This window comes from Aplidium turbinatum, chromosome 2 (genome assembly GCF_918807975.1).
Source record: "Aplidium turbinatum chromosome 2, kaAplTurb1.1, whole genome shotgun sequence".
Taxonomy (NCBI): domain Eukaryota; kingdom Metazoa; phylum Chordata; class Ascidiacea; order Aplousobranchia; family Polyclinidae; genus Aplidium; species Aplidium turbinatum.
This window is the reverse complement of record NC_137473.1, coordinates 56,138,388-56,164,026: the sequence shown is the minus strand read 5'-3', so window position 1 is coordinate 56,164,026 and position 25,639 is coordinate 56,138,388. Positions and strand designations below refer to the sequence as shown.

At 39.0% G+C, this 25,639-nt stretch overlaps 1 protein-coding gene across 1 annotated transcript; it reads left to right on the top strand.

The window, feature by feature from the left end:
* Positions 1 to 316: 316 nt before the first annotated feature.
* LOC145764749 (retinoschisin-like) lies at positions 317 to 25,256 on the top strand. Its single transcript, XM_082576414.1, has 7 exons — positions 317 to 594; positions 6,869 to 6,916; positions 14,899 to 15,060; positions 16,557 to 16,726; positions 20,680 to 20,705; positions 22,345 to 22,460; positions 24,966 to 25,256. Exons 1-6 carry the CDS (start codon positions 321 to 323, stop codon positions 22,454 to 22,456), a joined length of 792 nt encoding a protein of 263 aa, XP_082432540.1. The 5' UTR covers positions 317 to 320; the 3' UTR covers positions 22,457 to 22,460; positions 24,966 to 25,256.
* Positions 25,257 to 25,639: the final 383 nt, after the last annotated feature.

Here is a 25,639-nt window from a genome sequence, read left to right as displayed (position 1 = left end):
TTTAATTCTCTCCGTATTAGCAAAACGTTACTTTATGACGTCAACTCGGTGATTTCATCAACAATTACTTTCAAGAAATAGGTCCATTTATGTTGCTGTGACGTAACAACTATTTAATATCTCAGCAGTTCACCTGTACAACGAAATCTTACCATAAATTCATCCTTGTTGTTGTACATATATTTGCTTAATTAATGAATTATTCACCTGACAATTGAATTGACAATTTTGCTTTATACACTTGACATTTGTAGGCTCACTATTAATGTAATGTCACAACAATAAGTGATAAGTTATCAGCCGATAAAATAAAAAAAAAAATGTCAGCAAAGGTGGTTTGCATTGTCGTGTGCATCTTCTTAGCGATTTGCGCGAGAGGACAAAGTGATGAGGTTTGTATTCCGGTTCGAAAAGATGCAGAGTCCCATACTCCAACCCTTCAAACAATGGGGGTGCAGGGACGGCCAGGTAAAATTGGCCCTGCTGGCGTTCCTGGGGTTCAGGGGCTTCCGGGGCCCATGGGACCTTCTGGAACATGCACTTGTGACCCCGAAGATGTAGAAGAACTCCGTGAACAAGTCCAGGCGCTTCGTTGTGAGTACAAGTAAAAACTCGTCAACTAATTACAAGTGGCATATTTTTAAATTGAGAACGCCATTTGTAATTTACTGAAGATAATATATAACTTTTGTAACTTCTTTTTGCAAAATCAACTTCACGAAAGCTCTTCATATCATCTTTGGTTGTACGCAGAGAGGCGCTGGTATCTTTATTAGTGAATTTTTCCTGTGCTGATCCGATCCACATAATACATGATTGCGTATCCACTCTCAATATCCCATTCATACAACGTTTATCATCACGACGCCCCTTTGCAGTAGCGTATCTAGGGTATGGCAGGCATGGCTCGAGCCATGGGCGCCACATTGATAGGGGCGCAAAAATCGGTGGGTAAAAATTAAAATTTGTGACTTACACTTTCTTCAAAATTTAATTTGTGCCCAAAACAATACAAAGATCAAAAGAAGTCTCTCTTTTACTGTAGCTATTGTTAAGCAATGGAATTGTGAAGTTGCAAAAGCAACATTCTCCTGGCTCATTTTGCGTTCCGTCAGCAACAATTGGAAGTTTAGTAAAGTCGCTAAGCAGCGATTAAGTGAAGATTAGAAGCAGTAGGCTACCAGAACTTACTTACTCATTTTTAAAAGAATTTATAAATCTAATCTGTTGTATGACTTCAATTTGGCCTAACCAGAGCACTCAGTCTGGTTCTAGGAAGAAATTAGCATAAAAGTAATATTGAGCCTATAAGCATGATTATGTGAAATTTTGAGACCAAGAATTGGGCTAGGTATGATTTTACAAAATTCAATGGAATTGCGTCTTTCGAGCGCCAATAACTATCGTAATATACCACATGCAACAAATAACTTAATGTAACATAGCCTACCTTCCAAACTAAATGTGTTTCATTTGCAAAGAAATTGTCGTTTGCAGTTTCAACATGTTGTATGATTTTTTTTTGTAAGATTGTCAGTTTGGTTAGCCAATACTACTGTATGATAATGTGCCTATTTGTAGACGCTACGGTCCTTAGAAATATTTTATTCAATGATTTCATATGCTGACAATGATATCTATTAGGGTGGATCGTTTTTCAACTTTTTTTCCTAATTGCTTATTAATAGTGCGGAAAAGTTGTGCACTGACATTGCAAGCACAACACAAAAAAAAATTTAAAAAATGTTAATATCTTGGGTTGTCCCCAAAAAAGTTGAAATATTAGAAAAAGTGGAAAATTTCCAAAAAAAAAATTATTTGTTTTAATTTTTAATCGCTTATTAAGAGCGCGGAAAAGTTGTGCACTGACATTGTGAGCACAACGCAAAAATAAATTTCCAAAAAAATTAATATCTTGGGGTGCTCCAACAAAGTTTAAAATTCAAAAAGAAATTGCAAATTTTTAAAAAATTCATTTTTACACATTTGCAACTGCACTACCTCCCGCGAATCATTGTATTTACCAGGGGCTCTATCCACTTTTAGAATTCGGGGGTGTGATTTTTGGACAGTGGGCTAAAATCGGCATAGTCATTTCAACTTCTGGGGGGCTGCGCCCCTCAGACTCCCCATTGCAGCATCAGCTTCACTCTGATGGGAGCACAGGGGTTCCAAGTCATTTCACAAAGTATGTTTCGGAAAGGGCATTTTTGGGTAAGCAAACTGGTAGTCACTTAACAAGAAATAATTCTGCCACTGCAAATGAAAACTCGAACCATTCATAAACTACGTTTTCCATGATGTGAAAAAGGGCGAAAAGAAGATGATACAAAGCAAATCAAGTGCTGGATTTTCTGTCAGCTGGTTGGCATAGGGGTTAGGGTTAGAAAGTAGTCATTTCATTGACGTGGGTTCCATTCTCACAACTGCTATTGCTCTTTTTTCTTCTGTAATTACCAAATAACGTTCAAAACAAGGATTAACTTTCTGGCTGAGTGCAATGCGAGAAAGGTCACAATTGGACGGTAGCCTCTTATAACATGTTCTGATTGGTTGGCGGTGTCATTCTAGTAATTTGCAGTGGCAGAATTTTTTCTTGTTAAAGTGGCTACCAAGCAGACTAAGTTAAAACCAGAGATGTACGTATACGCCGCAAATTCTACGCCGCATGCTTGCGGCGTAGACTTTTTGTTTACGCTAACGCTTGCGGCCACATTTTTTTGGATAGTTGTCGCTTGAGGCTACGCCGTAAAGTTTTCGCGTTTTTTTAGCGCATAGCGTCAACGCATACTTTTTTTCGCTGCAACACGCCAATACCTTCCAGCGCTGCAGTTGAAAGAATGTTTTCAATGGGCAAAGACATATTCGAACCAAAACACAGCAAAATTTCAGATGAACACTTTCAGATGCTTGTGTTTCTTCGTGGAAATTCAAAATAAAACTTGTTTGTTTCGAGTGGTTTATACCGTGTGAATGTTTGGCACCTAGCAAACAAAATTAGTTTACGTTGGTGTATGCGCTGACGCTGACGCCGTCAACTTTTTTTACAAGTTACGTTGACGCATATACGGCGTATGGTTTTTCGAACGTTTGTGTTTACGCTGACGGCGTCAATATTTTTTGTATGCGCTTACACCACTGGTTAAAACACAGTGTAAACGCCTGGCTCGTAGTTCAGGGTTGCCAAACCAAAAAATCTTATTAAAATGAAATATATATTCATACTGAAAATTCATATTGAAAAAAATTTACAATCTGCTAATAGCGAAAATATTTTTTTTCAAAATTTGATCAATAAAATATCACAAAACCTTTTCAAAGCCAAATGAGTGGGGGGGGGGGGGTGATTTTGCATTGATCACCCCCCCACTCCAATTAGTGGGGGGGTGATCACCCCCCTCACCCCCCCTTGGATAGAGCCCATGGTATTTACGCTGAAAATCAATATTTATAAGTAGAATTACAAGTACATATAGGATACGCAAACCTTTTAAGAACATCATCTAAAATCTTGTTTTGTATTGAGACGCGGCATGTCTTTCCTGGATTGTAGCCGACTTCTGATGAATCGATCGTGCTGGTTAGTGGCACCACATACTGCAACACAGGCCTCCGTGACAACCTTGACAACTCGCTCGACTGCTTGTGTGTGGCAGGGGAAATTAAGAAAATGTTGTCTTGTGTTGATGTTTTTGACCGACCAAAGTTCTCTGTTGTCATTTTTTGTCGTTATCGGTTTGCCAGCATATCATTATCAACATAACTGACAGCATTAAAATTGAATTTTGGCACTTTGAAGTGCCGGATTTCAGTGTAAACAGGAGTTTCTCGTGCAAACAGTTTACGGCGTATTCCCAGCTCATGCCCCTGTGATTTTTTGTCAAACAGCATTGATAAAAGTATATTTTCGCTGTGGCCAAAAAATCCATTTCTTTGAATGACAGGATCGACAATGTTTTAAGTTTATCCGACAGGTAGTGAGATTTGCTGATGGTTTGCCATAGATGAACAGCACCGCTGATAGCCTACAGAGTGAATTGCACTTTGTTTCGAACCACATAGGAGCATATACCTTCATGACAAAGGTAGCCAACGTTTTTCAATTATCAGAGGGTTCTGTGGCCCCTATATACAGTACAACCGTAGAATGTGATTCCCCGCAGTTAACCAGCGTGAGTGATTATGCTTACCTGGACTTCTTGTGGCGAGTGAACTGGAAATTTCTCCTGTACAAACGCAATGACAAATGTCCCAGAGGTATCTTTGGTCCGTGCTTAAACCGGTCACACCCATATGAGGAAAATTACTTGTATTGACTCAAATTGTCGGATAGGCATTTTATCACATGTAAGTAAAGCCTTTCCAATCTGTCCGGAATAACCACGAAGACCAGTTGTACTGCCATCCAAAAACTCAAAATGATGCCGCAGGGGTAATTTGTTTGCGTGGAGTTGATATACCAACCATTGCAGCGGTTTTTGAAACTCTAATTCCAACAGTCGGATAACACCGCCTGCATGACCCGTATTTACCACAGTACCATCACACCCCACGGCTGTTATTAAACTGGTGTCTGTTCCTCTATCATGAACTGCTGATATTATGGAGTCGGCAATGCTTCTGGCTGTTCCTGCGGCTGGACTTAAATACTGAGATCCAGGTTCGGCGATAATACACATATGCTCTTCAGCAACAGATTTTCTGTGAGACACCCCATTATCGTCTACTTCAATCTTTAGTGTCTTGTCTTTTCTGCCATCAAAATACAAATCCAGTAAAACGTCCGACCTGGACTCTTGCAATTCTTCTCGATTTCTACTTTTTGATCTCCGAACTTTGTTTCTATCAATAATACCAATTTTATCAGCACTAACCATTACCATACCTACGTCGTGCAATGCAGCAGACGCTACAGGTCAGGTGGTCTAGTATGTTGGGACGAAATTAGAGTAATGGTCATCGTCATGAGATCGATTTGCGATCCGTGTAGCTGCGTGAGAGAGATGTAGCTTGAAACCTGCAGTAAGTCAAGTGTGTGCTATGTTACCTACACATAACACACAAAAGGCACGCACTAAGGAGAAGGCTGCAAACGTTGGTGAATATGTATGTTATTAAATAGGATACAGACAACCATGAGATCAGCAATGCGAAGGAAATATTAATTTTCGGAAATTTTCTGAAGCGATTAAAAACTGAAACAAAAAATAAAATTTTAGGAAATTTTCCACTTTTTCTAATGTTTCAACTTCTTTGGGCAACCCAAGATATTAACATTTTTGAAATTTTTTTTTTGTGTTGTGCTTACAATGTCAGTGCACGACTTTTACGCACTATTAATAAGCAATTAGGAAAAAAAGTTGAAAAACGATCCACCCTAATATCTATCCCTGTATGCCGAGAAGTTTTGCTTATTTTGTTGTTTAGGCGGAATACATTTTATTGCGGCCACAGTCAATCGAGGGTTAAACCACAATAGGCTTCGACCCTTCGTTTGGGGACAAGTAGATTGACGCGCTTTAGTTGGTTTGTAGAGGTAGTCCCTAATCGGTACGGTATTTAAAACAAGACCAGTATGAGACACTGGCAAACAATTGACACTAACGATACATACGACAAACCAACGATATTAGCAAGCAGTAGTAACTAGAAGGTCATAACAAACTTATGTCCGATTATGTCCAATAATTCACTTGCTAGTGGGCTACAATATACACAAGTACACATACACAGCGTAAGATGAAAAAGAATGGGGAAGCTACGTTAGCTAGTTTTTATGTGGGAAATAACTTGGAAAGAAGCCACAAAGTGCAGCATTCTAGCAAATTGATCAGGTCCGCAGAGAAAATAAAACTTGCACGCCGAAACAATCTCACGTGACTGCCTTTGAACATAATAAAATGGCAATAACACATTTATTTTCTTCGTGATTTGTTCTTAAAAGACTTATATGCAATATTTAACTTAAATTGTTAAAAAAAGGGCGCACATTTAAACTTTGCCATGGGCGCCATTTTGTATAGTTACGCCACTGCCCCTTTTTAAGGCATGCTGCAAAACTCCAGCTTTCTAATTTTAGCATGCCAGATGTCTAATCTGAGAAACTGAGCACTGCACCAAATATAAAGTCCCATCTCGTCCTATTCGGTATCTCTCCTGCCTCCTTACTTCCACTTGGTTCTGAGGCCCAGAGACGGGAGTGGGTATAACACTAAATCGATTAAGAACGGTGGTTGGGCGTTTTATAGTTTGCTCGGGGCATGAAACCCTCTGCTGCGTGTCATCTTGGGGCATAGCCTCTGTTGCGTTTAAATACAAATTTCAACAAAATTACCAGAGGTCTTGAAATATTCTGTTGTATCTTAAAATCAGGGTTTAAGTTGTGTTTGAAAAAAGACACATTTCTTTTAATTGTTTTGTTCTTATATTTTTATGAAGCTTTAAAAACAATAGAAACTATTAATACGTACTGCAAAAAGTGCTCAATGCTAAGCAAAAAAGCAAAGCAGAGCGAATTAAATCAAATATAGTTATTACTATCTGAGTCCTTAACAGCCTGTTTCACCTGAACGGATCATCAGAAGGGTCTTATAAATTCTACTTGAATATGAGTGACCCTTCTGATGATCCGTTCAGGTGAAACAGGCTGTTAAGGATTCAGATACTAATAACTATATTTGATTTATGAAGCTTTATGTGTTTCAATAAATCCTCAAAGTTCCAAACAGTTGGCATGTTGAAAATATGGCAAACGCAATCTTAAGTTGTTCGTTATCGGAAAAAGATTAATTGAAGAATTAAAACACAACCACCATTGCAACGCGTAACGAATGAAGTTTCGTTGACAATTTTCTTCATCATTTTGCAGATCAAGCCGCAATTTTCAATTCGATTCTCCTCACTGACAATGCGAAAGGTGAGTTTATGACGTCAATGATGAAATTAAAGCTGTTTTTTCATAAAATTACAATCATGGAATGAAAAAATCAAAACAACGTTTGGCAAGTGGATGAGTGACGTCAATATGATGCCAATGGAGCAGGGACGAAAAGAACATGCACCACACTATCGCCGGTGCAATGCACCAGGGTTCCAGCGCAAGGGGTCCCACATTGCTACATTTTACTGTAAAATATTTATGTTCAAACTAAACTTGTTGTTATTTTGTTACGAATCTACATGCAGGCTATAGTCTTTTTCGTGCGAGATTTTCTATTTTCGATTATCGCTTTAGGTTTTTGTTGTAGCTTATGGCCCACTCCAGTTACTTAATGTTTGCGCTTGGCTCGGTTCATTTTGTTCTTATGGAACTTATATGATGATACTGAATCAAATATCATTTTTATTTATTACAATGATATTATATTACTTAGTTTCAATTGTTGCAACACCCACACTTTATTTCGCATTTGACAGCTGCGTAGCTGCTAGAACCACTCAGTGAAAGTGTCACGATTTCTTTCTATCTCTTACCAGGAAAGAGAGTTGGAAAGGTTCAATGACTTAGTTTAATGGGTTATAATCGAAAAGCAGTCAAACAAATGTCGAATAGTTTTACTAGTGAAATGATACTGAAAATTCTTGAAGGACATTAACGAATGGTTCAGCACTTCCAGCAACTAATCAAGTAATAGTAACAGTGAGCAGCAATAGATTCCAACGCTTACAACTATTAATCGAGTTTAACGTAATTCACTCACAGCTTCTCATACGATTCTAATTTCCATCAGAAATTATATTAGCATCAACTTTGCTTTACTCGTATTCAATACTTCAACTCTCGATCAATAATAACACCATGTAACAAAAAATTAGTTGTGTCAAGTTTTTAGTATTTTTTGAAAGATAATGCTGATGAAAACATGCTTCTAGCAATTTTTTTCACAATTGTCGTTTAAAAAATATTTATGTAAGGTTTTTGAACTTTCAGTATCCTGTTTCTCAAGCTCTTATTCTAAATTCCTTAAAAGGTAGATACAGTGTGACGTCATAGTGGCTATCATTATAGCTTCATAATTGTAGCTTGTACCGTAACAATGATTTTTGTTTCGTCATAGTCGCGGAATAGAGCAAGTACAGAAATTCAAATTGTTTTTATTTAAAGAAAATGAAGGGGTGTACCAGCAAACATCTATAGGATTGGCCCATGATACAAGAGAAGGATCCCCAGAGGATACAAACTGATATGAATGAATCAACAAGTGAATAAAAAAATAACAGTTAACCTCTCAAGTACATGTAGCTCCACACAGAGTGAAATTTACATGCCTTTTGACTCTTTTTTATTTCTTTAAAAGTATTATTGACTCAAAAAGAATGTCTAAAAAGACATTACGAAAAGTAACTACGGACAAAGGCCAGTGTTTCGATCTTCAGATCTCTTCAGCGTAGTAAAGTGAAAGTAGAAAGTTGTCTTGATGCGTTGGTTGAGGTGATGATTTGAAACTTGAGTGATTGTTGTGAGACAATGAGACTGGATTTAAGTTTTAAATTTGGACCTCAGCGAAACGTAGTTTTACAGCCTATTAAAAGGTGTGATTTTTTTAAGAGAATTTGTGCTAAGAAATGGCAGGAATTTGTTAAAAATAAAAACTAGAAAAAAAGACAAGAATTTGCAACTGAGCTAGGACAAAACAATCATCTGAGATGGATCTAAAATACAAGAAATTAGATTCTAGCGGCACATATAAGTATAAAAATTCAAAGAAAATGAAGGGGTGTACCAGCAAACATCTATAGGATTGGCCCATGATACAAGAGAAGGATCCCCAGAGGATACAAACTGATATGAATGAATCAACAAGTGAATAAAAAAATAACAGTTAACCTCTCAAGTACATGTAGCTCCACACAGAGTGAAATTTACATGCCTTTTGACTCTTTTTTATTTCTTTAAAAGTATTATTGACTCAAAAAGAATGTCTAAAAAGACATTACGAAAAGTAACTACGGACAAAGGCCAGTGTTTCTTTAAAAGTTAAAAGTTAAAAGTTAAAGTTTCTTTAAAATACTTTTAAAGAAATAAAAAAGAGTCAAAAGGCATGTAAATTTCACTCTGTGTGGAGCTACATGTACTTGAGAGGTTAACTGTTATTTTTTTATTCACTTGTTGATTCATTCATATCAGTTTGTATCCTCTGGGGATCCTTCTCTTGTATCATGGGCCAATCCTATAGATGTTTGCTGGTACACCCCTTCATTTTCTTTGAATTTTTATACTTATATGTGCCGCTAGAATCTAATTTCTTGTATTTTAGATCCATCTCAGATGATTGTTTTGTCCTAGCTCAGTTGCAAATTCTTGTCTTTTTTTCTAGTTTTTATTTTTAACAAATTCCTGCCATTTCTTAGCACAAATTCTCTTAAAAAAATCACACCTTTTAATAGGCTGTAAAACTACGTTTCGCTGAGGTCCAAATTTAAAACTTAAATCCAGTCTCATTGTCTCACAACAATCACTCAAGTTTCAAATCATCACCTCAACCAACGCATCAAGACAACTTTCTACTTTCACTTTACTACGCTGAAGAGATCTGAAGATCGAAACACTGGCCTTTGTCCGTAGTTACTTTTCGTAATGTCTTTTTAGACATTCTTTTTGAGTCAATAATACTTTTAAAGAAATAAAAAAGAGTCAAAAGGCATGTAAATTTCACTCTGTGTGGAGCTACATGTACTTGAGAGGTTAACTGTTATTTTTTTATTCACTTGTTGATTCATTCATATCAGTTTGTATCCTCTGGGGATCCTTCTCTTGTATCATGGGCCAATCCTATAGATGTTTGCTGGTACACCCCTTCATTTTCTTTGAATTTTTATACTTATATGTGCCGCTAGAATCTAATTTCTTGTATTTTAGATCCATCTCAGATGATTGTTTTGTCCTAGCTCAGTTGCAAATTCTTGTCTTTTTTTCTAGTTTTTATTTTTAACAAATTCCTGCCATTTCTTAGCACAAATTCTCTTAAAAAAATCACACCTTTTAATAGGCTGTAAAACTACGTTTCGCTGAGGTCCAAATTTAAAACTTAAATCCAGTCTCATTGTCTCACAACAATCACTCAAGTTTCAAATCATCACCTCAACCAACGCATCAAGACAACTTTCTACTTTCACTTTACTACGCTGAAGAGATCTGAAGATCGAAACACTGGCCTTTGTCCGTAGTTACTTTTCGTAATGTCTTTTTAGACATTCTTTTTGAGTCAATAATACTTTTAAAGAAATAAAAAAGAGTCAAAAGGCATGTAAATTTCACTCTGTGTGGAGCTACATGTACTTGAGAGGTTAACTGTTATTTTTTTATTCACTTGTTGATTCATTCATATCAGTTTGTATCCTCTGGGGATCCTTCTCTTGTATCATGGGCCAATCCTATAGATGTTTGCTGGTACACCCCTTCATTTTCTTTGAATTTTTATACTTATATGTGCCGCTAGAATCTAATTTCTTGTATTTTAGATCCATCTCAGATGATTGTTTTGTCCTAGCTCAGTTGCAAATTCTTGTCTTTTTTTCTAGTTTTTATTTTTAACAAATTCCTGCCATTTCTTAGCACAAATTCTCTTAAAAAAATCACACCTTTTAATAGGCTGTAAAACTACGTTTCGCTGAGGTCCAAATTTAAAACTTAAATCCAGTCTCATTGTCTCACAACAATCACTCAAGTTTCAAATCATCACCTCAACCAACGCATCAAGACAACTTTCTACTTTCACTTTACTACGCTGAAGAGATCTGAAGATCGAAACACTGGCCTTTGTCCGTAGTTACTTTTCGTAATGTCTTTTTAGACATTCTTTTTGAGTCAATAATACTTTTAAAGAAATAAAAAAGAGTCAAAAGGCATGTAAATTTCACTCTGTGTGGAGCTACATGTACTTGAGAGGTTAACTGTTATTTTTTTATTCACTTGTTTTTATTTACTATCAATGTAATCAGAAAATATAGAACTTAAAACGTTCCAACTATTTATAGTTTCTTACTGTGTTCTAGGGGATGGACGACAAATGGCTCCTCGTGCCCCATCCTGTGAGTACCATCTGCTTTCAACCAGATGAGAAACGAAATTTGTCAACAAAGAGCCTCCACCCGGACGGCACAGCTGCAAGGGGCAATTGATAGCAAGTTCAGACGCCCCACCATTCTGCAGCTCAACATAGAAGGCTACACAACAAGCAAGACCAAAGTTGTGGAGCAGCTTGCCCATACCAACCGGGCACTCGTCATCCTCCTCCAGGAGACCCACTGCACTTCTGCAGATAGGCTAGCCATTCCCAACTACACGCTAGCCGGGTCTACCTTAAGCAGGAAGCACGGCATTGCCACGTTTGTGCATGAGAGCCTGAAGTGGACGTTTGTCGACCAATCTCCAACTGATGCCGAGATTGAGTGGGTGTGCATATGTATCTCAGACTACAACATCGTCAACATCTACAAGCCCCCACCCTCGCGAATGTTGTCATCATCCCTTCCAACGTTCCCCTCCCCCAGTCTCTACGCTGGCGACTTCAACTGCCAGCACATCGACTGGGGCTACAACAACACAAGCAGCGACGGAGAATTGCTGGCTGACTGGGCCTCTATAAACCATCTTGCCCTCCTATTCAATCCAAAGGAACCAGCCAGTTTTCACTCCGGCCGCTGGGGAACAGGGACAAACCCTGACTTGGCCTTCGCGAGTGTCGACAGCTCTCTTCCAGACAGACGTGTGCTTGAGAAGTTCCCGCGGTCCCAACACCGGCCGTCCCTCATCACCGCCCCAAAACTTGTGGCTCCTGTCCCGAGTTCACCGGTGAAGCGATGGAACTTCAAAAAAGCCGATTGGAATCAATACAGCCTCCTGACCAATGAGTCTGCTGCAAAGTTACCACCGACTGAAACATGCAACGCAGACGAGGCATACCAGGACTTCTGCAATGCCATAATAACTGCGGCAAAGGCCACAATACCACGTGGCCATCGAACCAGCTATAAACCATGCTGGGACTCTGAGTGTGAAACTCTCTACCGCTCATACCTAGCCGCCACAAGTGGTGCTGCTTCAAACACCGCCGCCACCAGACTACTTGAGCGGCTGGACACAAAGAAGCTTGAGCGGTGGAACGAAGCTGTCCAAACCATCGACTTCTCACACTCAAGCCGCAAAGCATGGAGCATCATCAACAACCTCACTGGGCGCTCAGCAAACTCCCCTCGTCAGTGCCCCGTTTCTGCTAATGCCATCGCTTCCCAGCTAGTGCAGAACGGGGTGTACAAGACAAAGGACCGCAAGGCATCCCGCCTTGTTGCCAAGGAAGTGTCTGCCCTATGGCGAGTGGAAACACCACCAGAAGAAACAATCTCTGGAGACTTCACTCCAGAGGAATTCGCCACCGCCCTCCGCCTAGTGAAACCACACAAGTCTCCAGGGCCCGATAAGATCTGCCCTGAGCTTGTGCTCCATGCTGGCCATGCCCTAAAGTCCTGGTTACGTAGATTCCTCTCTTCCTGCCTGCACCACCTCACAATCCCAAAAATCTGGAGAAGGGCTTTAGTAGTTGCGATCCCTAAGCCTCACAAGCCACCAGAGGACCCAAGGAGTTATCGTCCGATATCCCTCCTCTGTGTTCCTTTCAAGATCCTCGAAAGACTGATCTATGCCCGCGTCAACCCAATCATCGACCCGCTCCTTCCAAAAGAGCAAGCTGGGTTTCGGCGCGGAAAATCCACTGTAGATCAGGTCACACTGTTGACCCAAGACATCGAGGACTGCTTTGAGGCAAAAAAGAAGGCCGGCGCTGTCTTTCTAGATCTCACAGCTGCCTACGATACCGTATGGCATCGCGGCCTTACTTACAAGCTGCTTCGCCTGCTTCCTGACCGACATATGGTCCATATGATTATGGAACTTGTCAGGAATCGAAGCTTCACCCTCACCACCGGCAACCCACGGCGAAGCAGACTGAGACGCTTGAAAAACGGCGTCCCACAGGGATCGGTCCTGGCTCCACTTCTTTTTAACATCTACACCCACGACCTGCCAACCACGGTCTCCGCAAAATACGCTTATGCGGACGATCTGGCAATTCTCCACTCCACAAAGTCGTGGGAAAATCTAGAAGACACCTTGAGCCAGGACATGCAAACCATCTCAGCTTATCTCCAGAACTGGCGACTGAAACTCAGCGAAACCAAAACTGTGGCGGCAGCTTTCCACCTACACAATCGGGAAGCTGATCGTGAGCTACATGTCCACAACAACGGAAAACCTCTGTCCTTCTGTCCCGAGCCAAGGTACCTTGGGGTGACACTAGACAGATCGCTCACATACCGCCACCATTTGGTGTCACTGCGCAAGAAACTGACATCTCGCGCTGCATTACTGAAGCGCCTGGCAGGCTCTAGCTGGGGGGCGAGGGCTGACACTTTGCGAATAGCAGCCTTAGCCCTTGTCTACTCTTCAGCAGAGTACTGTGCACCTGTCTGGTGCCGCAGTGCTCACCGCCACAACATCGACACTGCCATAAACAGCGCCCTGCGCACAGTGACCGGATGCCTGCGTCCCACACCATTGGACAATCTCCCCATTCTCGCTGGCATCCAACCTGCTGAGCTTCGTCGCGAAGAAGCCACTCTGTCCCTCGGTCGACGGGCACTGGAGCCTAATCATCTTCTCCACCACAAGATCTCTGCCTTCCCAAACGGGCACCCCCGCCGACTGAAATCAAGACACCCATTCGTGCCAGCCGCTCGGCTTCTGATCAACGAAGCTGATGAACAAGACATCTCTGCGGCTACTTGGGCGGACCATAAATGGAATTCTGAATGGAGGTCAAGCACCACCAGACTCCATTCATTCATCCCCGACGCCGACACACGCCCAATCGGCCTGACACTACAGAGACAGGCGTGGGTGCGCCTCAACGGTCTCCGTACGGGCGTCGGCCTTTTCCGCTCAACCATGCACCAATGGGGAATGGCTTCTTCCTCCTCCTGTGAATGTGGTGCCGAGGAACAGACCGCAGACCACATCATCAATGACTGTACCATCTTCAAGCCACCTAACGGAGTGGAAGGTCTGCGCGTCATGGATGATGAAACTAAAGACTGGCTGCTCTCTAGCAGCCTTCCAGTGTAGTCCGGGAACATCGTGAATCTGGGGTGGTAAAAGGATAGACCCTCGGCCCCAGAAGCTCAGACGACGACGACGACTGTGTTCTGTAAAAAGCTTTAGCCTAAATTACAGATAAGTTGGGAATTGGATCATCACGTGAATGCAAACTTTCTACTGATTGAAAAAAAGAGAATTTCGACACTTTAAGCCCTGATTAACGTAAAGTCAACAGAGGATCCGCGTAAAGCAGATACAAAAGCATCTAATTTAGTGAAAAAAATTGAATGCAGTAATATTGACAACCTTTTAAAGTACATGTAGTTCAAGCAGAAATAGAAAATGTTGGATGGAAATTCAATGTTCATGACAAAGTCCAAATTGAAATTCTTCTGTTGCAGATCGCGATTTCGGGTATTGAACCCCCTTCAGTACAACTTATTAGCTCATAGTATCAGTAAAATTTACAGCAAAATTTACAGTAAAATTACAATTTACTTTCTACTGATTGTTTTGAAACTTTTTGCTATGTCTGTGGTCTATCTATACTGTATATCAGTAACCATATCAGACCAACAAGCGAAATGTGCAGAGAAATAAAGCTAGAAGCAAAGCTTTTATACTTATGAAATGTACTTTGATATAGAAATTAGTGACCAAGTTAAAAGCTGTGCACCTTATGTGATCTGCAGAACACATCGGTCCTAAGGTAAAACGATTATTATCACTGCGGTTGTAAACTAAACTTATATTTCCACAAGTTGCATTCATTTGTGATATTAGTTGATTTTATTCATTGATTTCAGTCGCTCACTGCTCTGTGGGAATGAAGGATGGAAGAATCCAGGATTCCCAGTTAACTGCTTCTTCTCAGTGGGACAACAACCACATTGCTGCACATGGACGACTGGATAATACGCCATCTAGTGGAGATGCAGGAGTTTGGGTCCCTCATTCTTCTCGTCGTAGTAAGAAGTCGTGATGTTGTTATTTTAAATAAGCAACTTTATAATACAATTTTGGTAAAGAGATAATTTTTCTGAACCATAGACAAATAAAACCGAACAACCACACGGCATTTAACATAATAACTTGAAAATAAACTTAAAATAATTACAAATGTTATCGGCTACACATGTTAGCCCTTTTCAAGTAAATAACTGACTGATGTTATACATGAATTAAAAGTTTTGTAATTTCAATTTAAGTAAAGCATCAGTTAGTTATTCATTTGAGAAAGGCTAACATGAGTATGGCCGAAAACGTTTGTAATTTTTAGTTTATTTTCAAGTTATTATGTTAAATGCCGTGTGGTTGTTAGGTTGTATTTGTCTATGGTTCAACATAAACGACTGATCGGAATAGTAATGAATGGGTGATGCATTATAAGCAAAGAATGTGTCTTACTATGCTTGATCAAAGTTCTAAACAACAATCCTTGCTCTTGTCATACTCCTCTATTACGTCACTTCTCTTCAATGAGTGCAACTTCTCAACATAACCTGCTTGAAACCTCCCACGTTTTCGATACAGACGCTGGAATTGATCGCGTTCGTACTTGCGTCATTTGATCAATCAAATAGTCTGCAAACTTGTTACATGTCCCTAACCAGCTCAGTGACCGCATGGTTATCATCTTCGGCTCTGGTGCTGGTAGATCTGAGATTGATTCCAGATCGTGTCAAACCGAAGACAGTCTGAGCTGCCCATTTGCTCAACAACATTTAGGCTGAGTTGAATTTTCTACATTATTTCAGGAGTATAGTAATTTAATGCACCATTTCTTATAATGGCAACGTAGGTATTTGAACGTCTTTTCTTGGTAGCCACTTTTATTGGTTAATGGCCTACCATGCTTTCAACTTCCACATCAATTTTCTAACGTATCTGAACACTCAATTTTTGTCGACAATAAATGTGTCTTGCGTCCCATGGGGCCCCAAATATTAAAACTAAGTTTGTAAACTTTTATTTTGAAAAGGTTTAGTGCAACCGTCAGGTCTACAACATGTACAGCAACAGCGACAGGCATCTTTTTCGCGCATGAGTTTAGGCTCATCAGTATCGCACCACTAATTAATGCTACCAATGTCTCGATCACTGCTTCTTTCAGTCAAATGAATACTTACCATTGTGAACAAAAAACAATCAAGCCATTTGTTGCAAAGAATGTGCATTGTGTGGAAGGAACGATCAACCAAACAGTCAGCACAAGGCTGAGTTCTCACTATCCGAGCAATATGTTCCGCTAAACATGTCGGTGTAGACTCCACGCAAGCAATCGAGACTTTCAAACACAATTGTTTCGGAACGTACTGCACATCCTTGGCAACAACTGGTTTGGTTGTTTTGGTTCTGGTCCTATGCTAATAAGCCCGCCCTCAGTGAAGTCAATCTGACAGAGTAGGCTAGACAACGAATGATAACAGCAGGATCGAAATAATTAACCTGATTCCATTTGCAGACAGACCTGGCGAGTGGATACAACTTGATTTGTTGGAGCCAACTCGTGTTACTGGTGTTGTTACTCAAGGAAGGTCTAATCTTGATCGATGGGTAACAGGCTACAAAATACAATATGGAAACTCTGTTTCAACTTTGAAAACTATAAAGGACGAGAATGGGAATGACAAGGTTTGGTTGGTTTTGGTTTTGAATCTTTATCCTCGGTTGGACAAAGCCTTGATAAGTTATTCCTGGTAGTTTTTCATACTTGTAGAGGCTTTTGACGCAGGGCGGGTTACCAAAATTGAGAGAGTGAAGTGTTGCTGAAGTGTTGTTGCCGATTGTTGAAGTGTTGTTGCCGGAAAATTACTTCATTCATTAGGCTACATGCCGCTGAATGGAGAGAAGTCTTTAGAGTGCGTTGCTCAAGCGCACACCCCGAGAGTCGAACCAGCGCCGCTTGATCTTCAAGTTACTTTGTTCATGAAGTCACACTCTAACCAACTGAGTTATCGGGGCGAAATTAAGTAATGTTTCGAGTAGAAGGTTCCTCGCAGCTGCAAGTTTTCGTCTGACTCTTTTCAGGAGCCATCGTCAGAATAAAATAAACCTAAATGTAGTGAAGTATCTATGGTAGAAGAAAAACGAAATGTAAGTTTGGCTAATCAGAAGAATTCAAATTAACGAAGAAGCTTTAATTAAGGCATAAACAATTTTTTTACGGCAAAAGATTGGATCAAGAGTTTTTATAAACACTCATGTCATCCGTATAGTATACACTCGCTGAATGATTTGACCCGGAAAAAAATAATATTAAGTTGAAACTTAGTGAGGAGGTTCGATTGGTGATGTGGAGTCACCAAAGAAAAGCCCCATGATTCCTCTTTGGAAATAGTGAGTTTTGGCCATTCTTCCATAATTGCAGCAGGTCTCATAGGCCAAAAATTCGAAATCGTCTAAAATTGATCTTTTATACCTCATTAGAAAGATAATTCAATGCTGAATCGCTTTCACATAAGAACTATGTTCAAAAAATATACACACACTTGAAGTTATAAGACTTGTTACTCAATATTGTTTTATTAGTCACATTTGCAGTCATGAGCCATTAAATATGAACTATAAGGCGGAATCCACCATTAGGTTCTAGCGGGGTGGATTTTTGTGAGCAGTGACATGCAATGAATTATTCCATGCAATGAACTATGGTTAAACCAGAGCTTACGAAATAGCATACAATTTTCCATTAGAATTTACTTCTCAAACTGATTTTGAAAAACTCAATGATATAAAATATGTTGTCGATGAACTAAAAAAACAATTAGGCTACATTGCCATAGAAGATTGTAACTAACTCCTCCTAATATCTCTTTTACAATTTCAAACTGGTGGGTTGGTTTAAACTTCAAGTTTAAAAGGCCTTCATAACTTTTTCCAAGATAGTTTTCAATATGTAGCCTATGCCTCTATTTCTTGCAAACTCTGCTGCTTTCGTTCTTTCTTTCAATCGCTTTATAGCTGTAGCCATGGCCACCTAAAGATATGCTGTAGCATTAGACATACTTGTTGAACTTACTGAGATAAATCTCATACTATGAAATGTGCCTTTTCCTGTGAGTGTTACCAGATTATGGTCGACGGTATTTGTAACCCACTGGCAGAAGTTATTTTCATCACATTGGATTGTTTCTACTGCTGAGCTTTCGACTGCAGATTGTTCAATGTTTATACCTTAGAACTTCACTGGAAGATATTGAATAGCCAAGCTTATACAAATTGGTTTATAAGCCATTTAGATGCAAATGACTTTTTCAGCTGCATCCCAGTCCGAATACAATAGGACACATAACTGATCTTGGCCTCGCTGCTTAAGTGATACATTGACCAATGCTCGCTTGCTTCAGTGTTGATGGTACGATATGAGTTAGGAGAAGTAGTAAGCTCTCAGGGACCCATTCCTTGTTCGTTTCGATATTTTCAATATCATGGATCGTGGGGTATATATCAGTCGAACTGAATCGATTTATTTAACTCCCCGAGTTCAGCCTTGATTATCTTAGCAGCAGCTGTGGCGATGTCTTATTTGTTTCTTGGGTTTTCATTTGGTATCGAAAATATGACGTCATGTCTCTAAAGCAAACTACTTCATTCGCTCTTCCAGGCAGCTCAGTGAAATAAATGTGTTCTTTGTAGCGATGTTTTAGCTTTTCTCGCAGATTTTTCTCAGAGCAGGCTACATTCTATCGTGTCCAGCTAACCGTTCCATTTCCATACCAAGTTCTTTTAGAGCATACAGTTCGCAGTCACTTTTCTCTTCCAACCAGCTGCAAAGTCTATCAAATGCAGTCAACATTTCTAAATTTATTGGTCTTCCTTTTTGCTTTGTATCCTTTTGAGCGACACAAAATTGGTCATACACACTGCATGATACATTGCCTCTTCTGCCACGAGGTTAACACAACCTTCTTAGCGTGCCAATACGGTGTTGCCCAAAGAATCACCTCTTTCTCTAGCCTTTCGTATCATATTTGTGCTTCAAATCAACAGGTTGAGCGCACAAAAGCAATTGTAACTTCCAATTGAAAGTTATATCCAAAGATGACCCTAATTTCTTAACTGGAAATGTTCAGTCGATTTTTTACGTTTATCTACAAACTTTCTATGATAGTCATGATGCACAAACACATATTCGACGCCTTATAAGTATAGGTGGTGGTCAGCGCTTCAAGTTTTCGATCGGCACTAATTTTTATCAAGGTATTCAAGCCTTCACGGTGTACTTGAACGGACGGTGCAGATGCAGTAAATTTACTTTCGCACAACACACATTTTGATGAATTGAACTGTGCCATCTAAACAAATAAAATGTTGATTTGTCTTTTGCCTTATGGCCAGTAAAGTTTTACACACATATAGAAATAGGCCAAAACAAACTATAAGACTACAATGAGGAAGAGGAATCATGCTTACCAAAGTCATATAACAATTTCACCGCAAACTTTTGTCTTTGCACAACCAATACAAAATTACTTTAATTTTTATTTGCTAAATATGTATCTAAAAGATATTAAATATTAAGCCTATTCTGACAGTTACAAACAACTTAAAAACAGAACAACTGTCTCCATTGAGTGGCAACACAACATTCGAATATCTTATTCTGAAATACTGATTCCAAAAACATTCATCTACTAGTTAATGATAAAACATGCGTTTTTGTTAGAAATTTAAATGTAAACTTGACAGTTCAATGAATCATAACATCAAAAGTGGGAACTTTTGGACCACAGTTTTTTTGTGAAAGTGATTCAGCATAAAATTATCTTTCTAATGAGGTATAAAACATCAATTCTAGGCGATTTCGAACTTTTGGCTTATGGGAGCTGCGGCCATTATGGAAAAATGGCCAAAACTCACTATTCCCAAGGGGGAATCATGGGGTTTTTTTGGTGACTCCATATCATCAATAGAACCACCTGGCAAAGTTTCAGCTTAATATTATTTTTTTCTGGGTTGGTTGGCAAATTAGGGTCATCTTTGGACATAACCTTCAATGACCATTTTTTTAAGTTCAGCGACTGGACTAGTGCTCCTGAAGAGAGTCAGACGAAAACCTGCAGTTTTGACCTAAGAGCAACATTCTACTCGCAATTTTTAAGTTTGGTTTGGTTAGTTTGGTTTTGAATCTTTATCCTAGGACTGACAAAGCCTTTATAAGTTATTCCTGGTTGTTGCGCATACTTGTAGAAGCTCTTGACGCAGGTCGGTCACCGAGATTGGCAGAGCGAAGTTTCCGATTGTTGAAGTGTTGTTGCCTGGGAATTATTCCATTCATTAGGTGCCGCTGAATGGAGAGCAGCTCTGAAATGCATTGCTCAAGCGGTCAAACCAGCGCCGCGTGAACCCACGGAGTCGAACCAGCGCCGCGTGATCTTGAGTCAGGCGCGTAACCACTGAGCTAATGGGCCGGACTGCATCATGCCGACTGTTGGTTATTCTGCTTGTATTCACAAAAACTAATTGACTTTGTCGAGTCAAATGTTACCATAAAGTTTAAAAGCAAACAACGTCGGTTCAAATACCAGGTTTGCTGGTTGCATGAAAACTTGAGAAACTCTACATAACATTTTTTACAATTTCAGGTGTTTCAAGGAAACACTGATAGAAAGTGTAGGTAGGTATGTAGGGTTTTGCCTAACTTACTGTCGTAATTTGGTTATAAAATAAAAGGATAATTTAAAAGAATATTGAGACTCTAAGTCTCTAATTTAAAAGTATACTTTAGAAGGATAATTTAGGCTTCTGGCTGTCTAGTCTAGGGGTATGACTTCCTACAAAAGGCAAACGAATTAAATAGAATCATACATTTTATTGTTTATCAATATTACAAGTTTTAGTATTCGGGGAGTTGAGAAAATACCTAACTAATTTAATTTATTGAGACGGGTGTCGGGTGAGTGACATTCTCCCGGCGTGAATTTAACCTTCTCGTTCCAAAATTCAGTCCGTTCGTTTTGCTAGTCTAATTTCGAATTCCAAGTCTGAGTGTCTGCATTTTTCAATTCCCCGCTTATATCATAATATCCCGGTAGAGCCTTTTCATCAATAATAGCTATCGTAAGAATCAAGGGAAATGCTATACCGGTTTCATAGTTATGTCGCATTAGAAATACAGATCTGTTGAGCTAGATTCTGTGTGAGTGGCGTTTGTTAACAGGAAGCTTGACTTATGTTCTATAAGAACGTTAGGTTTTGAATTTGCAGCATTGAAATGCATTTTGCAATACTGATAAATTTCGGTTAAATGTTAAAATATAAATTTGTTATTTAAAAACATGGTACATGTTACACACTTCCCTCCTTACGGCAAAATAACAGATAAATAATATTACAATATCTCGGTTATACATGTTGCAACAATATATAGGTGTGTGGTTATAAGATGTTTTTTACAAAGGAAATTGACAATTGTAGGCTAACAATTGCTAGGGGAAGACACATGACCCCCCTCCTTTCGTGGGATGAGGAGATTGGACGCACACATAAGTTAACAAGTAGTCGATAACGTGATAAAGTGTAGGGTTTTTACGTTCTAATTGTTATATAAGCCTACACTTCGCCTTCGGACGAGCCCCCAGTGTAGGGTTTTGCCTAACTTACTGTCGTAATTTGGTTATAAAATAAAAGGATAATTTAAAAGAATATTGAGACTCTAAGTCTCTAATTTAAAAGTATACTTTAGAAGGATAATTTAGGCTTCTGGCTGTCTAGTCTAGGGGTATGACTTCCTACAAAAGGCAAACGAATTAAATAGAATCATACATTTTATTGTTTATCAATATTACAAGTTTTAGTATTCGGGGAGTTGAGAAAATACCTAACTAATTTAATTTATTGAGACGGGTGTCGGGTGAGTGACATTCTCCCGGCGTGAATTTAACCTTCTCGTTCCAAAATTCAGTCCGTTCGTTTTGCTAGTCTAATTTCGAATTCCAAGTCTGAGTGTCTGCATTTTTCAATTCCCCGCTTATATCATAATATCCCGGTAGAGCCTTTTCATCAATAATAGCTATCGTAAGAATCAAGGGAAATGCTATACCGGTTTCATAGTTATGTCGCATTAGAAATACAGATCTGTTGAGCTAGATTCTGTGTGAGTGGCGTTTGTTAACAGGAAGCTTGACTTATGTTCTATAAGAACGTTAGGTTTTGAATTTGCAGCATTGAAATGCATTTTGCAATACTGATAAATTTCGGTTAAATGTTAAAATATAAATTTGTTATTTAAAAACATGGTACATGTTACACACACACGTCCTTCGTGCTTTCCCACGCCCTCTGGTGGCAAGATACTTCCGGCTTGTTGCACAAACATTTCATGGATACATCGAACTCCGAATGGATTACCTCACATGTTGAACAGGTGACTGACAAAGCTTGTCAAACTTTAATTCTTGAAGATGAAATAATTTGGAAATTGAAATCAACAACAGTTGCACACGATCAACTCTAACAATCGATAACATTCATTACACTGGTCTACAAATTTCAACTTTTTTTTTCAGGTTTGGGTTTTGACAACTGATTTTGGCTAACTTTGGGGCGCTGAATCCGAAAATGAACTCAGATTTTCTCTATCACATCAAGTTTTCTTTCTATCGTTGCCATTATTAATGAAATTGACCAATTTTTACCCTTTTTAGTGCAGTAAAATGTCAAATATAATTATTTTCTGACAGCTATAAACTTTCAAACATAGAGATATTTTTACACTAAATTCATAAATTGGTTCAGATTTCCTTTAAAATAAAAAAAATTCCTGTTATGATAATAATCGTAATAGGACATAGTGGAGATTGGTAGCGTTGAGTATTTCCATGCTGGCTTGAACTCCCTGTCTTGGCTTCTCAGGCGTTATCTGTGGGTCAGCTGCTATCTCTGTGCAGCAGGGTTACCAGATGTAACTTTGGCAAGGAGCCAACTGCACGTTCAAAAAGGGCCAAAAAAGAGCCAACTTTTTAAACAAGGGGCCAATTTCGTTTATTGCAACAATATAGAAGGGCTTCTTCTAGAAATGGGATTACCACAGTATGATGCAGACGAATGGAGACTTTTCATTGATAGCTCCAAACGAAGTTTGAAGTGTGTTCTACTTCACAATGGTAACGTGTACGGTTCTATTCCGATAGGACATTCGGTGACAATGAAAGAAGAGTATCAGAACATCAAAACCGTTCTTGAAAAGTTAAAGTACCATGAGCATGGTTGGCTCATCTGTGTAGATTTAAAAATGGTGAACTTTTTGCTGGGGCAACAAAGTGGCTACACCAAATACCCATGTTTCCTATGCTACTGGGACAGCAGGGCCAAGGATCAGTACTGGAACAAAGAAGAGTGGGCTCCAAGGCTCACCTTGACACCTGGAGACAAAAGTATCATACGTGATCAGTTAGTTGATATCAAAAAGATCCTCTTGCTTCCTCTTCACATCAAATTTGGTCTCATGAAACAATATGTAAAAGCTTTGGATCATGAAGGAGAGTGTTTTAAGTATATATGTTATGCTTTTCCTGGTCTCAGTGAAGAGAAAAAAAGAGCTGGGATTTTCAATGGATCACAAATCAGGCAATTGTTAAAGGATGAAAATTTTGTAAAATCAATGTTGCCATTCGAGGCTAGAGCTTGGAATGCTTTCGGTGCTGTTGTGAGAAATTTTTTGGGAAACAGAAAAGCAGAAAATTATAAAGATCTTTTAAGGGAGCTACTGCTTAGTTTTGAAGATTTGGGATGCAGGATGAGCATCAAAGTTCACTATTTGAAAAGCCATGCGGATGAGTTTCCAGAAAACCTTGAGAAAGTTAGTGAAGAACAGGGTGAACGTTTCCACCAGGATATTAAAATTATGCAGGAACGTTATCAAGGTCGGTGGGATTGTCATGATGGCCGACTATTGTTGTAGTTTTAAAAGAGAAATTCCAGATGCTGCTCATAAAAGAAAGTCCCTCAAAAGAGCCTTTTTAAGCTTATAAGTGAAGAGTTCATATTTATGAAAGCTCTTTTTTTGACTGTTTCTGAACTCGCCCTGCCCAAGTCTCTTTGAGTCAATCTTTATTTTGGCACTTTGCTATTTCTGTGTGTGTCTTTAGAATTTCTGCACTCCATTGGAATGTCTATGTGCATATTGTGTGAACTGTAGGCTATAATTCAGAAAATACCTTGTCACTGTCCTATCGACATGTTCGTCAGCATAATGTAGCGTTTGATGTTATTATGGTTGCTCTTTTGCATGCCTATTTTTTATTCCAAGGCATGAAATTTTAATAAAGACAACGCAAATTTGTGTGAATATAATATAGAATGCTTGTTTGTTAATCAAAGCTAGATTATTGCAGGTAAAACAGTGTTTATTGCATCAGAAGTCCTTGTTTTGACAACAGAGGGGGGGGCAAAAATTAATTTTTTTCAAAAATTAGGGATATTTCATATCTCAAAAACGTGATGTGATAGAGAAAATCTGAGTTCATTTTCGGATTCAGCGCCCCAAAATTAGCTAAAATCAGTTGTCAAAACCCAAACCTGAAATTTTGTGTAGACCAGTGTTATCATCAGTGATACTACTTCTGTTCTGCCAAACTGATGATATGTTGCTTTTACGTCAAATTACATCGATAGAAAGATCTCATTGTTGCTCATCGACAGCAATGAGTAACAAATCTGGGATGACCGTTAACAATTTGTCGTGTAGTTGTTGCAGGATGTGGCTTGTGTTCTTTCCTCATTTGACACGGTTGGCCAAAATACTCTTCCTATTATTCCTCAGTTTCGAATGACTCCACAGAGCTTCACTCTCGCCCATATTGTTCACTGTTTGTACAATGTAGAGTTTCTACACACATTTCATGACCTTTCTCTAACATTTAAATCGCAGTCCTTTTCTCATCCTTAAGCCCGCCATTGTGACGTGTCAATGCTGCTCGTTATAGATTTTGTAATCATTGTCGAGTGACAATCCTGATCACAATCGTAGAATAAACAAGTAATCGTAATTGATTGTTTTGAAATATTTTACAACTGCAATCGTAATCTTAATTACATAACCAGGTAAACTATTGCGTTTAATGACATTGTAATAATCAAACAATCTCTGATGAGTAATAGCTTCCAGCAGAATGCCAATCCTTTGCTGAATTGTAAATATTTCTTAGGAGTTTGCTGGAAACCATTTTGTTTGAACGAAAAATCATGTGGATTGTTTTTAAATGACAAAATTATCCTTTATTGTTTCATTCAACTTTTCCGCCAAAATTGCAACGATGAACCCATAGTCTGGTATTATGCATTCATAAAACATCACATGAACTTTATTAGTTGTCTAGGAGGATAATTATTGCGTATGTTGAAACATTTGTTTATACTCGGATTGTAAATAAACAAATTGATGCAATAGGCTTTGTGAAAGTTCAGTCATGGATAAGTGTACAAAGCTGGTGACGTAAAAAGTTAAAACGACACCTAGTGGATGTCTGCTCTGAGGTAAGAAAGATCAGAGGTTAGGCTACTAATTGAGGGGTTAGGCTACTAATTGAGAGGTTAGGCTACTAA